Source organism: Juglans microcarpa x Juglans regia, chromosome 6D (genome assembly GCF_004785595.1).
Source record: "Juglans microcarpa x Juglans regia isolate MS1-56 chromosome 6D, Jm3101_v1.0, whole genome shotgun sequence".
Lineage (NCBI taxonomy): Eukaryota > Viridiplantae > Streptophyta > Magnoliopsida > Fagales > Juglandaceae > Juglans > Juglans microcarpa x Juglans regia.
This window is the reverse complement of record NC_054604.1, coordinates 26,489,235-26,504,942: the sequence shown is the minus strand read 5'-3', so window position 1 is coordinate 26,504,942 and position 15,708 is coordinate 26,489,235. Positions and strand designations below refer to the sequence as shown.

The window sequence follows — 15,708 nt, the reverse complement described above, 5'->3', positions numbered from 1 at the left end:
ATTGGTTTTTTATGTAAATCATCGAAATATAAATTATCATAAAATTTAATATATATATTATTTTTATGAATAATACTAGATATAATTTAGTTGTGCAAGCTTTGTATATATTTTTTTTAAAAAAGTGGAGATTACCGTTAAAAAAATTTATTTTTTTATATAAATTTTAAATTTATCTATTTTTTTTAAAGAGAGTACGCAATACTTGAACGTCTTAAAAGGGTAAATATTATTTTTTTTATTTTTAAATTATTTGGTAATTATGTTTTAATAAATATTTTGAAATATATATTTTTAGAGGAAAAATTGGAAAATATTTAGAAATAGATGCTTCCTTTTGTTTTCATTTTGTATAGCAGGTTTGAAGGTGAGACAAAATTTAAAATTTTAATATCAACTCATCTTATTATTATATATTTTTTAAATTTTTATATAAAATATAATATATAATTAAATTTTTTTAAATTTCAATTCAATTTTTTTAAATTTTAAAATAATAATAATATTATTAAAATATAATATTTTAACTTTGAAGCGAAAGAATAACTGTTAAATTTGAAAATCCGGTAAAGTCCGCTGCGAAGGGAAGAGAGAATAGAGAAGAAGAGAATCTGATCCCCTTTTGCTCTCCATCTTATTTTACGTCCATACAAAAGTCTCTCAGAAGACCCCACCGATAATTGGAATTGCTCTCTCTGTCTCTCTCTCCGAAGTTTCACCCTCTTCTACAGTTTGCTTTCCATGGCGACCATCCCCTCGACCATACTCCATAACCTTTTCTATTTTCCCTGTCGCAAGGGTCCAAGACACTCTTTCTCAACTTGTCACGCTTCGTTTTCGTACACCCACAAAATATCTGCAAAATCATCCGCCGTTGCTTTCAATGGTGGCCGAGCCTTTTATAAGCAGACTGATTCTCAGAAATCAGTCATACCTTTTCGACTTTTTGGACCCAGCTCCAGGTTCTTGCAAATGGATTCTATGGAAACTAGCTCCAGTGGGGACATTTCAGTGAAATCCGCTAGCGCAGAAAGTGGTAGCACTTCCACGGTCTCTCAAACCGTACGTAGCCAAATCTTTATAATCTTTTAATTTAGTTTATCATCTAAGATATTGGATCGAACCATGGCTTCATTACGATAATAATGGTAATTACTTACAACAAGGAGGCTAAGACGCTTTTGATTGTTCAAATAGATATATTTAGGCTATGATTGAATGAAAAATATAAATGGGTTTTCGTTTTTAATGTATGTTAGGTGTCTGGCATTGTGCATTTGATAGTCTCGCTCGGAATTATACTGGCGACAGACAAAATTTTGAAAAAGGCGTTTGTGGCAGCTGCTATTAAGTTCCCGAGTGCGCTATTCGGGATGTTCTGTATATTTTCCGTTCTCGTTATTCTCGATTCCACTGTGCCAGCTGCGGCGACTGGTTTGATGAATTTCTTTGAGCCTGCTCTTCTGTTCATTCAGAGATGGTTACCATTGTTCTATGTTCCGTCTTTGGTTGTTTTGCCGCTTTCTGTTAAAGATATTCCAGCTGCTTCCGGCATCAAGATCTGTTTCATTATAGGTAATGAAGTTCAATCTTCTTTTGGACAAATTATGAAACAATGAGTGGTGATTGATCTTTTTTATTTATAATTTCAGGTGACTCAGTGACCAATTCGTATTGTATCATTTATTTTTCTGTAAATTTGGCAGGGAGTATGAAATAAAGCCAAGGGATCAGCTCATCCCATTTCTACTTATATCTTTAATATTATACCCATGCCATTACTCATGGCTCAAGCGTGTTTAAATGCTGCCTACCACCTCATTCTCTTCTCATTTTGTACCGTGAGAAGTTTCTTTCTGTAAACTTAACAAGTTAGTTTCTAGGACTATGAAGTATTTGATTCTAGTCTTCTAGGACTTGCTACTTCAGAATGGTCTAAACGAGTGACCTTGACATGTCATTCAGATGATGGCCAGTATTTTACTATTTTGAAGCTTGACATAAGCTCGAAGGCTCGACCTAAACTTTTGCTTAATGCCGTTCATAGATTTCAGTGCACAGATTTTCATTGGTAATGCATCCTGTGTCAACCTCTCTTCCCTACAGTCTTTAGAACAATACTAGGGGACGCTATTACCAACAGTAATTTTAATGTTCATTAAAGCAGTGGAATTACTGTTCTCATGAGCAGAAAACTTACTGTTCTTGTGTCCATATCATTTCTGCAGTTTTTAAGCTATGTGGAAAATCACATGCCTAGTATTTTGTTGTTTTCTGCCCCTTGCTCCTATTATAATTCGGGAGTTCTAGTTTCAAACTACTAGAAGGTTATTTCATTCAACTAGCTATCATTCATTCTTCACTATCTTGCTATGTTTTTTTCTGCACAAGATTGTTTCATGTGCTGAATGTTCTTTCAAATGTAATAGGTGTCCGTGGTTATTGATTTCTCTTCTTCTTTTTTAGTTGGAGGCTGGTTGGCCACACTTTGTGTTGCGGGCTATACAGCAATAACTGTCAGAAAAATTGTGAAGACAGAAATGACAGATGCAGAGCCTATGGGAAAACCGTCGCCTTTTTCTCCCATTGAAGTGTGGACTTGGACTGGGATTTTCCTTGTATCATTTGTTTCTTCATTGTTTTATCCAACAATGCTTGGGACAAGTGCTCGAACATGCCTTCCTTTCCTACTTGCATCGACAGTGTTAGGCTACATGGTTGGTTCTGGGTAAAGTTTCATTCTCATCACTCTAGCATATAAATGATGGAAGAAATGTTCTTACTGAGAAAATATTAATAACAAGATCAATGGTAATTAATCATCATGTTATCATAATTTTAAAAATTATGTTTCTTGTGTAAAAGTCTCACCTTTTCTCTGGATCTGGTTTCAGATTGCCATCAGAAGTGAAGAAAGTTTTTCATCCAATTATTTGCTGTGCAGTATCTGCAGATCTGGCTGCATTGGCTTTTGGATACCTTTCCCGGTCTGGGCTTGATCCTGTTCTAGGTATACTAACAAGCTTAAGTTTCTGACCTCCAAGCTTGTGTTTTTATTTTTTATTTTTTTTATTTTATGAGCAATAAGATGAACGCTTGTTATAATCGGAATACCACAAATTGCAAAAAGTAATCCGACAGCTACAAGGCTGCGGTAGTTCCCTTCTGGATAATGTTTGAGAATTTTGCCACAATGAGTTTGGAGAAAATTATTATAGATCTGATAATTTAATCATTGTATCATCTACACAAGTAGCGTTTCACCAAAGATACAGATTGTATTAATCTTTGTTCTGAATCATATCTAAATAATGGAGGCAAGATTCTATGAACTTAGGAGAATAAAGTGTTGGAAAGATGGTGATTTTGGTCATCTTATCATTGTTTAATGTGAAGATTAATAAATCTAAGAGCTCAACCAAATGATATTGAAGTCAATATTCAACCCTTAAATAATTTTTTTTTTTTTTTTGTTTTTTTTGTTTTTGTTTGACAATTGAAAAGCATGTCAGTTGGGGAGAAACAACCCTCCATTCAATTGCATTATCTTCAGTATATTTCTTTTTCTTCCCCATGTGCCTAGTTTTAGTGCAATGACTATTTTCTCATTATTGTCTCAAGTTATATCTACTCCTGAATTTTCTTGAGTTACATACAAGGATTTCTTCTTCTTTTTTTGGTTGGGGGGGGAGGGGGGAGATGGGGCTCTTGTGAGGGGGAGCCACTTCACATCAGATTATTATTTAGATAATATTCATTCTTTTTTGGGAAAAGTAAGTGTTCTCTGTAGAAATAATATGTATTTCACATGAAAAAGAGACCAAAAGTGATTTATTTTGGTAATATTGGACATTTGATAGAGGGGAAGGATATTTTCTGTCTATAGATTCAATACCGGCCTTTGTGATAAATTGTTTCTTGGACTGTTGCACGATCAATGAGGGTTGTGATGATGAGGTCCATTGCCTATTGCTCTTCTGCAGGATGGATCACGTGATATATTTTTCTTTATAAGAGCGTGGTGTGATCAGCAAACTAAAATTTAAAAGAGATGCAAGGGTGTCCATAATCGACAGAATGTAATTATAGGGACATTGCAAACGGTTTCCATGTAGAAGGATAAGTGGATAAACTTTTCTTGAGTGTAACGTGATCAGGGAAAACAATAAACTAAACAGGGAGTTTCAAAACAAAATTCAGCAGAGCCATACTCTAAAACTCCTGATGTATGGCCAATAAAAATGTTCCTTAATAAGATAGTTTAAATGGGGACGCTTGATTGTATGATGGGAAAGAGAAAACGTAGAGGCAAGAGAGCATGGAAACAAAGCTTTTTCAAATGTCTCTACTTGTTGAGTAATCATTATCTTCTCTATCAATTGCTCTTCATAACTTGGGAACAATCGTATTTCTCACAGAGAACCTTAATTATTGGTTTGGTCTCCCTAAAGACCAGTAAAGGGTAAAAAGAACAGCTCTTCTTTATCAATTGCTTTTCATAGCTTGGGAAAAATTGTATCTACCACAGAGAACCTTATTTATGTAGGCTTGGTCTCCCTAAAGATGAGTAGAGGGCAAAAAGAACAGTGGCTGAATTTGTAGAAGCAGAATGGTTTATGTTCAAAAAAGGCCCGAATTTAGACAGAGCCAAAGGAAAATTAGGATAGATTTACCAGAACAGAAGAAATTGAAATAAACTTTTGTTTTGTCTCAGGGAATATATCTTGTAGAATGTTCCTATTTCCAAGTGAGAAAGTACTTTTTCATAAACTGGTTTGGGAGTGCCGCATACAAGTAGTGGTTCAAATGTATAGCAAAAAAATATGCCTACAACTCTGTGCTTGTGTGTCTATGTGTGAAGATATAGGCTGACCTCACATTGTCCCTTTCTTTAATGCACTGATCTTTTGCAAAATTTACCAATTTGCTCTTTAAATTTCCCATCTCTGTAACTTTTGTTTGTCATTCTTTTTTTAATATAAACAGGATATTATCTTACAAAGGTGGCTACTAATCCTGGAGCTGGTGATGTTTTAATGGGGTTTTTGGGTTCTGTTATACTCTCTTTTGCCTTCTCTATGTTCAAACAGAGGAAGGTAACTATCTATTCTTCACATATATTGAGTTACGAGGTTTCCCGGTTTTTTACAGTTATTCTTAATTAGTTTGATCCTTGCGAGTTTAAGGCTGGGTTTAGTCCACCTGAGCACCAAGATGCTCTTTGGATTATTAATGGACAACCAGTGGTTATTACAAATGGTTACGTAACAAAGCATGCAACTGCATAAATACAAGGAGAGGACGATCATTTTTATGTATATCATTGCTAACTCTAATATATAGTTTATTGCTATCACAATTTTTCCACATAAACTATTTTTATTTCTCTCTTTATTTTACTTGCTAATCCAAGAGGTGTATGAAAGTCGATAACAGATGGTGGAAGAGTTGATGTTGGTGGCAGGATAATGGGTATATAGACCATAGACTTGATCTTATATATTTTATGTGTACACCATATTCTCCAACATTAAATTGATATCAAGTTTACCCAAATGAATACCTTGATTTGCCAGCATGTCATTCTTTTTTTTTTTCCCTCGTCAGTCACAATATGTTGTAAAAATCCTACATATGATCAGAGATGATAAACTAATAAATCAATAGTTGTGAAGTTGTGATGTTGCTCTGTGCATTTTCAGCTCGTTAAGAGGCATGCAGCTGAGATTTTCACATCTGTCATGGTCTCAACTATATTCTCGTTGTATTCAACTGCTCTTGTTGGACGCCTTGTTGGGTTAGAACCGTCTTTGACTATATCAATTTTACCCAGATGTATAACCGTGGCATTAGCCCTCAGCATCGTGTCTTTGTTTGAAGGTACAGTTTTTATAAATTAAGGCATATGTCAGCAGGCAAATCTACCCTTATAACTTTCTGCTATAGTTAGACTTCGACTGAGAAAATATTGAACAGAATAGTTAAAGATAAATCCAAAATATATATAAATAGAGATGAATCCAGTTTCTACTTTTTTTATGACACCTTTTTCTCCTTAAAGAACCACTCAATATAAAATGTTTAGACATGTTAGTGCATATAAACTTTCCTGAGCTTAATTCTCATGGAAAATAATGATTTCCATTTCTGTTATAGGAACCAATGCGTCTCTCACGGCTGCCGTAGTTGTAGTGACTGGTTTGGTTGGAGCAAATTTTGTGCAAGCAATGCTTGATAAACTACGATTTCGTGATCCTATTGCTCGAGGGATAGCAACTGCATCAAGGTATGTGCTTCTGTAGTTGATAAAGCATCTAGCACTTACCGTTTAGGTGGTAAGAGTACAATCAATCAATTATGCCATCAGTGGGCTTATTATATAGCTGATGCGGCAACGCATAAGTTAATTCTGTGCGAAAAATTCTAAATGCTGAGGACTCTAAGAAAAATGATATTAGAATATGACTGATTTGATTTCTATGTTTCACTGCCGTGTGCAAGGTTGAAAGCATTCCATTTATCACAGTAATATTATATGATCATCCTTTGGACAACTAAACACTATTTGTCTGTATTCACCCACACATGTTTGTCTGCTTTTTCTTGGTTCTTCTAGTGCTCATGGATTGGGAACAGCAGCATTATCAGCCAAGGAACCTGAGGCTCTCCCTTTTTGTGCCATTGCTTATGCTCTGAATGGTATATTCGGATCTCTTCTGTGCTCAGTTCCAGCTGTCAGGGAAAGCTTGATTGCAGTAGTTGGCTAAAGAATCAGGGTTGGAATATACATCCCTTTGATTGCAATTCCTATTCTTTCCATGAGATGTTCTTTTCAACTGTAAAGAGAAGAATCAGCCCATTATATTGACATCTGGATGGTTGTGTAGTGTACAGAAGTTGATTATAAGAGCCTTACCAATCAAGGCATCATATAGTCCAGGAATGTATCATTCTAGAGATCAAGGCATCACATTGACAATAAGTTATCTGTATGAACTTCATTTTTATACGTGTTCATGTGAAGAGAATAATCCCCAAAAAGAAGTTTTGCCCTCATAACATGAAGTTTCTACCTCCTTCCATTATTGAGAAGTTGAAAGGTCTTCTTTTTTAAGTCATATATATATTGGTATGTATCCTACTGGTAAAAGTTACAAACTTACACTAATGATATTAAATTCAAAGGAAAGTTTGCAGTTGAAATTTTAACTTGATGTGAAAGGATGGCTTAGTATTGGAGAAGGGTCTCCCATTTTCAGAGTCTGGACTGTCTAGACCCTGGTCCTAGAAACTTTTTATTTGGAAATACGGCTGCATTTGAATGTTGAATTGAGTTAAAATGATAAAATATTGTTAGAATATTATTTTTTAATATTATTATTATTTTGAAATTTAAAAAAGTTAAATTATTTATTATATTTTATGTTAGAATTTGAAAAAGTAATGATAAATTGAAATGAATTGAGATGATTTTGTGATCCAAAGGTACCTTCATGGTAAAGATAGTGACAGATTTTCTAGAAAGGAATGATGCGTGCTCTTATATCCGCTCTTGGTTCTAAGTGTCAAGATAGTGCGGTGGCAGATCCAGAGTTGTTGGATAAGTATACACGAAGTCGACCCTCCCTAATTCCGTGAGGATTAAAAGCTAAGGGCCGGTTTGGATTTAGATATGAGATGAGATGATTTTAAATAAAAGATAAAAAATTTTAAAAAATATTATTTTTAATATTATTATTATTTTGAAATTTGAAAAAGTTAAATTATTTATTATATTTTATGTAAAAATTTGATAAAATTGTAATAATGAGATGAAATACTTTTTGAATTCAAATGGGACCTAAGTTGAGCTGTAACATGACGGCTGAAAAGAAAAATAATATTTACAAATTAATTATTATTATGACAATATTTGATTTATATAAAACAAATTAAATATAATCTATAAAAAATATATTCACTTTCAAATAAAATGATCATTCCTCACCGTAATTGTGAACACATTTATGTTAGAAAATAATTCTTGCTCCTTTTGTTTTCATTATTATTATTTTTTACTTGCAATGCCCAAAACCATTAAATTTGATTTGGCAAAGAGAAATCTAACCTAAATGGTTTTTTGGGATTTTTTTTTTTTGTAATTTTCACTTGAAGAAACTCAACCAAAAAGATCATTCGTTTAAATTCAGTTGTTTTTTTCTTCTTTGTGAGCTTGTTTAACTTGATTTTTTTTTTTTTCTTTGTAAGTTTAACTTGGAGTTGAATTAGTGCTAAGATACTCATTTGTGACTAAGCCTGCTGTTTTGAGTTATTGGGCTTTCTTTAGTTCTCTTCTTCACTGGTTGATGACTATGAAAGCTTGTTGGCAGCCAAGATTTTTGGTTCTTTTTTGTCCCATGATACTATTTGATTCGTTAAGAAGCATAGGCAAAGAATCGCGCTACACAAAAGTAACATATGATTTTATTCTTTTATCCTCATATTTCATAATTTAGGTAAAAGAATAAAATCACATATTTTTAAGTGGTGTGCAGGAGTATGAGGTTTTTATCTAGAATTTTTCATAGGAAAAATACAATAAGACTACCATATTGTTGCTATTGATAATCATCATATTTAGACGTTTAGTGCATACATACACCTATTTTTCTGGGGAAAAAATGGCTGTTGCTTTCCCCAACCTTTTTTTTTTTTTAATTTTGCCTTACATTTTTGAAGAACAAATCAGATATATACGTTTTTTTCAGAACAAACTTAGATCAAGTTCAAGAACTCGCATGGTGTGTGGATTTTATAACCTAATTGAAAATGGATGGAGCATATTTGTTTTTCCTTTTTATTTATAAATGCAATTGATGTGGACCTCTCCAATCTCACAGCAATAATTAGATTTTTCATGACAAATTATGTGTGTATAAATTATAAAAATTTAATTATGACCTCATCTTGATAATGACTATTATTAATTATGTTACAAATAATTTGAAATTAGTTAGTTATATTTGTCACAGTAACAATTGCTATTAAAATTTCCAAGTCTATCAATTCTATCAATCAATTTGTTAATTAATATTCATGCAATTATTCAATAAGAACAACATTAACATAAAATAAATCAATTGCATAATACAGAAATTGGTAATGAAGGAAAACCTTTTAAAGAACTCTTTGGACATGCTTGGATAATGAAAGTGTTTCATCTCATTTCATTTGAAGGTCTATCAATTCTATCAATTAATTTGTTAATCAATATTCATGCAATTATTCAATAAGAACAACATTAACATAAAATAAATCAATTGCATAACACAGAAATTGGAAACGAAGGTTAAAGAATAGAGGGCTCGTTTGGATAGTGAAAGTGTTTCATCTCATCTCATCATTACAACTTTTTTAAATTTTTACACAAAATATAATAAACAATTCAAAATTTTCAAATCTCAAATCAATAATAATATTTTAATAATATTTTATTCAACTTTCATCTAAATCATCTCATCATCCAAACCGCACCTAAAGGTAAAACCTTACGGGGCAGCCTACCCAGAAACGTTAATCCACTACTTGAAAATCTTTTACAAGCAAATTTCAATTATAAAATATTTGTCAATTGATACTCTTATTTGACTAGAGAAACGACCCATTTGTCTCTACTACAGTAGTAGTCAGAACCTCTAACGATCTTCAAATATTGACTTCTCTACTGGAACTTCAGTAGTTGAAACTATCACACTATTTGAACCTCGGATCACAATCACTCTTTGGGAGAAGCAATATGAAAAATTCTCAAGGAAATTTTCTCACCAAAATAAGCACTAAAAAGTGCTCTAAAAATCTTCAAAATTGAATTTCTACAGTTCCTAATTAGTAGGATAGTTTAAATATAGTTTTGGAAGTAGTTTCCAAGTCCCAGTAAAATTTTGCTGACGGACTGAATCTATTGCGACAATGTTGCTAACAATTTGCTAACCACAGGAAACTATCTCCATAGACTTGTAGCCATTTCAAATTCAAACTCTTCAGCAGATAATATAAGAACCTTGAGACTCAGAATTATATGTTTTGACTTATCTAAAACACTTAATTACAAATTCCAAACAAACTCAAAATATTTTACATTCAACACCTCACAATATTTAAACTAAAGATGACGTCCATCATCTTAGTCACCTAATGCTAGTCAAACTTTTTTTTTTTTTTTTAAGAAGAGCCTGAAGCCACCCACATAGCAGTCATGTCCCAATTTTATTAATAAACCCTCACTTTTGACGAAGAAATACCATGGTAACAAAAGGACACTTGAGATTTACAAAAAAAAACCTCATGCATCAAAACAACCAATAAAAGAAACCAAACCTATACCAAGACCAACAAAAAAAACCTTCTAAACATGTCTAATGTAAGCCGCACCCATCTTATTCAACCTATACAAACCTTTGATAACTCTTGAAGTTGAGAACTATTTGTAAACAAATTATTCCTCCCCATGGCACCATGTCGAGCCAAAGCATCTGCCACTTTATTCCCTTCCATATACAAATGCTTTATAGAAAAATCTACTCCCTCTAATAAGCCAGTAAGCTGCTCCCAAAAATCTCACAAATACTATAAAGTGCATTTACGGGATCTTATCCAATTCACTACAATATTCAAATCACATTCAATGTCAATACTATTATGGCCAAACTATTTACAAATATTTATTCTTTCCATCACCACTCGCAATTCAGTTTCATTATTAGAACAAAAACCAAAAGATTTTGAAAAACCAAAAATAAGAGAACATGTAGAGTCTCTAAGTACACCACCACCACCACCAGCCGGCCCTGGATTCCCAAAGCTACTCCCATGCAAATTGAGCTTCAAATACCCTTGTCTCGATTTTAGCCATCTCATGACTTGCATAGCTTTATTTTATTTTTTTTTAGCAATCTGCATTTCCAAATTGTTCAATATTCGAACATTAGCATCATTTAAATGATCCATAACAACCATGTTCTTACTCAAAACCCCCACCCAATGCTTAATGGACAGCCAAACATCAGCACTACTCTCTAGTTTCCCCTCCATTCTAGCCACACATCTCCTTCTCCACAACTTCCGCACTACCAAACAAGGAATCAACCCCATCAAAGTTCCCAATTGAGAGTATCGGGAAGCTCTATTAAACCACATCTGGATTCTTTTTTTCCAGCTTTGGTGCCTAAGGAATGGCACACCTACCTCCACCGAAACCTTCCTCCATACATCAGTAGCAAATTCTCCCTTATTCAAGATATGCTCCAAATCTTCTGTTTTCCTCAAATCACAACAATCACATGCCGAAGCAAGAGACACCCATTCCCTTCTCACATTTTCATTAACACTTAAAAGTTGCTTTCCACATACATATAGCAATTTTCTTTAGTAATCTTTTGTGTCAAACCCACTTTGCCCATTCAAACTTTAGTGCTTTAAATCTGATAGCACCACATGCCGACTTTGTATTAAAGCAACCGTTCTTTTCCATAAGCCATAAAAGAATATCCGAGGAACTTCTAAGATTTCTAACTCTTTCCATCACTTCTTCGGCTTTATTAAAACCCAGAAACCTTTGTAAAATTTTCACATCCCACACATTATTAATAACCAAGTCTTTTAATCTGATATGAGAATATTCACCTTTTGAAATTTCTGAAAACAAAGGACCCGAATCCAGAAAATTATCATACCACAATTTTACATCTCCTTCTCTAACCTTCCACTTAGATTTGCTTAAAAGCTCAGGCATACACTGTAGAAATTTCCTCCAAAAAGAAGAGTCCGATCCATGTGCCTCAAAAAGAGCAAGATGCCCTCCTTTAACATATTTCGCTCTAAAAAATTTAGTTCATAATGAATTATGGGTTAATAACTACCAACCAAACTTCATAAATAAAGATCATTGCACTTCTGAAATGTGCCTTACTCCTATACCCCCCTCCTCCACAGGAACACACAATTTCTTCCAAGCCTTCCATTTCATTTTTCCCTTCCCCTCATTTAATCCCCAAAAAAATGAGGCAAACATACCTTGTATCTTTTTTATCACCATCTTCGGGGCATCTAAAACTGCTAACAGGTGCAATGTCATACTCAAAAGCACATGTCTCAACAGCACTAGTCGACCTCTTTGAGACAACAGTCTACTTTTCCAGCCCCCAATTTTCTAACTGATATTTTGAATTAAAGGGTCAAAATGGCAACCTTCAATTTACCATCAACGATCGGCACTCCCAAATACGTAAAATGAAATTTACTTTCAAGAAAACCAGTCTCATGTAGCAGTTCACCCCTCCGTTGAGCACCCAACTTATTTGAGAAAAAAAATAGTTGATTTATCTTTATTCACCCTTTGGCCAGTCCAGCTTTCATACTCCTTTAGCACCTCCATTAAATGTCTAACAAATTTTTTACAAGCATTAGCAAAAATAACAACATCGTTTGCATACTATAAATGAGATATAATAGGAGCACCACTCGGATGTGCAAACGGTAAAATACACTTCTCTGTCATCTTCTTTTGAATCAATCTAGAAAGAACTTTTTCCATGATAATAAAAATGTACGGGGACAACGGATCCCCTTGCCTCAAACCCCTTTTTGATTTGAAGAAACCCCTGTAAGTTATAACAGAAAACCATGGAGTAGAAATGCAGTTCTGAATCAATTTACAAAAGCAATCTAGAAAACCAAAAGCATGAAAGATCTGATCTATCACCTGCCACTCCACTCGATTATACGTTTTGCTTATATCAAGTTTTAACATAATATTATCACCTCTCACTCGCCTATATAATAGTTTCGTCATTTCTTGAGTATGCGTTACATTTTCAAAAATACTTCTTTTTACAAAAGTACATTGTTCAAGCGATATGGGTTGTGAATAGTAGTGAGATGAGTTGTGAATAGTAGTGAGATTTGTGAGTTAAAGTTGATGAATAATAGTGAATAGTAGTGAGATGGGTTGTGAATCCAAACCGGGCCTAAATCACCAATCACCAAAGATAGCTTGCCAACAAGGAGTTTAGAGAAAATTTTATAGGTCACGTTGCAAAGGCTTGTCAGGCGAAATTTATCAAAATACTGAGGGTCTTTTACCTTTGGAATGAGAACTATATAGGAAGAACAAAAAAACCGAGGCAACATATCACCTTTGAAGAACTCCCGCACCGCTTCCATCACATCATTTTTAAAATCTTCCATTAAGTAAGATAGAAAGATGACCCAAAACCATCCGGTCCCGGGCTACTGTCCACTAAAATAGAAGAAATAGCTTCATACACCTCCTCTTCAGTTGGTTCTTCCTTCAACTGTCGTATAGAATCCTCGGATATCACCGGTTGGATAATACTATCCAAATTTGGCCTTTGCACCGAAATATCCTAGCCTAGGAATTGTTCAAAATAGTTAACAACACCATCACGAACGATTTCCATATTTTCCAGCACTAAACCATCAGGTAGCATCATGGAATTCACACAAGAGTTACATCTTCTTTGCGCAATTACTGCATGGAAGAACTTTGAATTTTGGTCACCATCGGTTAACCATTTTTTTTTTTTTTTTTTGCTTGCTGCGCTAACCTTGTCTCTTCCTTTTTATACCATAACTCCAATTCAGCCTTATAAACAAGACACTCTTCTTCAACTGATTCCGAATGCTCTATTTGAAGAAAAGCCTCATACTTTTCCACCATTTCCTCCAACTCTTGGATAATACCACCAATCTCTTCAATTTACCCACCAATTTACAAAACCCTGAATCAGCCACCATATGTTCATTCCAAAATATTAATTACACATTTTCACATTTTCAAACTCTTGAAAGTCACATTTTCAGCTATTGTGTATATTAATTACACATTAGCCGCTCATCTACGCGATGCACGATACATTGTTAATTTTATTTATTTATTTCTATTCTATTTTTAGTTTTGTTTATAATTTGATTATGTGAAGTTGTTTAAATATGGTTTTCTTCTATTGTTAATTTTAATAAAGTATATATAAATGAAAGAAAACAAAATGTTACAGACAAGAGAAGCCAAATTAGTAATGATAATGAAGAAAGCAGCAACTAATGGGAAGTGGGTAATGAAATGGTAATAAAAAGTAAAAGTAATAATAATTATTAATTATTACTAATGGGAAGTATTTTGGTGACAGAACTTGAAGTTCGGAGCTGTTGTTGCCCATCGACATGCAGCCACCACCACCCCAAAGCCTCTACGACATTCCCACCGAACGTAGCCTTCTTGATGTGCTCGTGAAGTCGAATAATCATTAACGGTAATGTTATTTACAGTCGTAGTATGTGCAAGCATAATATATTCTTTTAAAAAAATAAGTAAAGATAGAATCTATATAAAAAAATAATAATTTTTTAATAATAGATTTTTTTAAAGGAGTGTCGGTATTTGTACAATTTATGACTATATTTAACATTATTAAATTATTAATTACTATCAAAATATTATGAATTAAAAATTAATATTTATATATACAGTTTTAATTACGTAACATATTACGAGATGATAAAAATATTATGTTATTTGTACTCTAAAGTTACATTTGTGATTTCCATTGAATAGTAGCTGGGAAAGTTACGAGATGATGAAAATATTATGTTAATTACTTTTGAAATGAGTTGATATGAATTATGAATAGTAATATTTTGTGATTGCTATTAAAATAGATTTAATCCTTTTAGATTGAGATGAATTTAATTTTTTAAATTAAAATATATGAAATATATTAAGATAAATTTAACTTTTTTATAATAAATTAAAAAAATAACGAGTCTCATTAATATTAATTTAAAATTAATTAATATGAGTTAGAGTTTAATTTAACAATCAATCACAACTTAAAAAGTAATTGGGCAAAAAATACTTTGTCCATGAGTTTGCCTTTCTTATGCCAAGATTACATGCTCCTTTTTGAAGGATGTGTGGAAATAAAGATCTCCATTGACCTCTACAGTTCACTTTTGTCATGGTTGTTGACTTGTTGTTGAAAAAGTTCTCAACAATTCTCAGCTCTAACCAACTTTAAAAAGTTGTTTTTGTTTTTGTTTAACATTGTGATCAATATGTCATGAGATATTGTTAGGCTTTAAGGATTTGTATGGAAATATATCGTATTTTAAAATTTTTATATAATCTCATCTAATTTTATCAATTTTTTAAAATTTTTAAATAAAAATAATATTATAAAATAATATTTTTAACTTTATAATAATTTTATTTAAATTTTTTTTTTATTTTTTAAAATTTAAAAAATATTTAATTCAAACTATCTTATTATTATTTATAAATTTTTTTATTATTATTTATAAAATCTTCATCTGCTCTCACTCTCTATACAGATTTATATCTCGAAATGGTAATAATGTTAGATTTAGAATATACATCCAACGGCTAGGAACCGGCACCACTGACTTTCGCTTTTGACAGGACAAGATCTTATGCCGTTGGAACGTGTTCTACACGTACCTATAGAGGGCGTGGGATAACAAACTCCACCGCGCGAGATATGAGCAACCTGTGCTGAAACCGATATGCATTTCATTTACAGCATTTCATTTCATTTTGTTTAGGAGCTGGCAGTGAAGCAAAGCACGGGAAACTGCTTTCCCCAGGTAAAATAATAATCTTTTTTACCATTTCATTTCATTTTGTTTAGAAAA

The 15,708-nt window shown here is 32.9% G+C and overlaps 1 protein-coding gene across 1 annotated transcript; it reads left to right on the top strand.

Annotated features, from left to right (window-relative positions):
- The first annotated feature begins 539 nt into the window (after positions 1-539).
- Positions 540-7,009, top strand: LOC121234934 (plastidal glycolate/glycerate translocator 1, chloroplastic). The gene is made up of 8 exons (XM_041131076.1): positions 540-1,062; positions 1,260-1,575; positions 2,467-2,728; positions 2,895-3,010; positions 4,987-5,096; positions 5,703-5,880; positions 6,157-6,286; positions 6,617-7,009. Exons 1-8 carry the CDS (start codon positions 742-744, stop codon positions 6,765-6,767), a joined length of 1,584 nt encoding a protein of 527 aa, XP_040987010.1. The 5' UTR covers positions 540-741; the 3' UTR covers positions 6,768-7,009.
- The last annotated feature ends 8,699 nt before the right edge of the window (positions 7,010-15,708 follow it).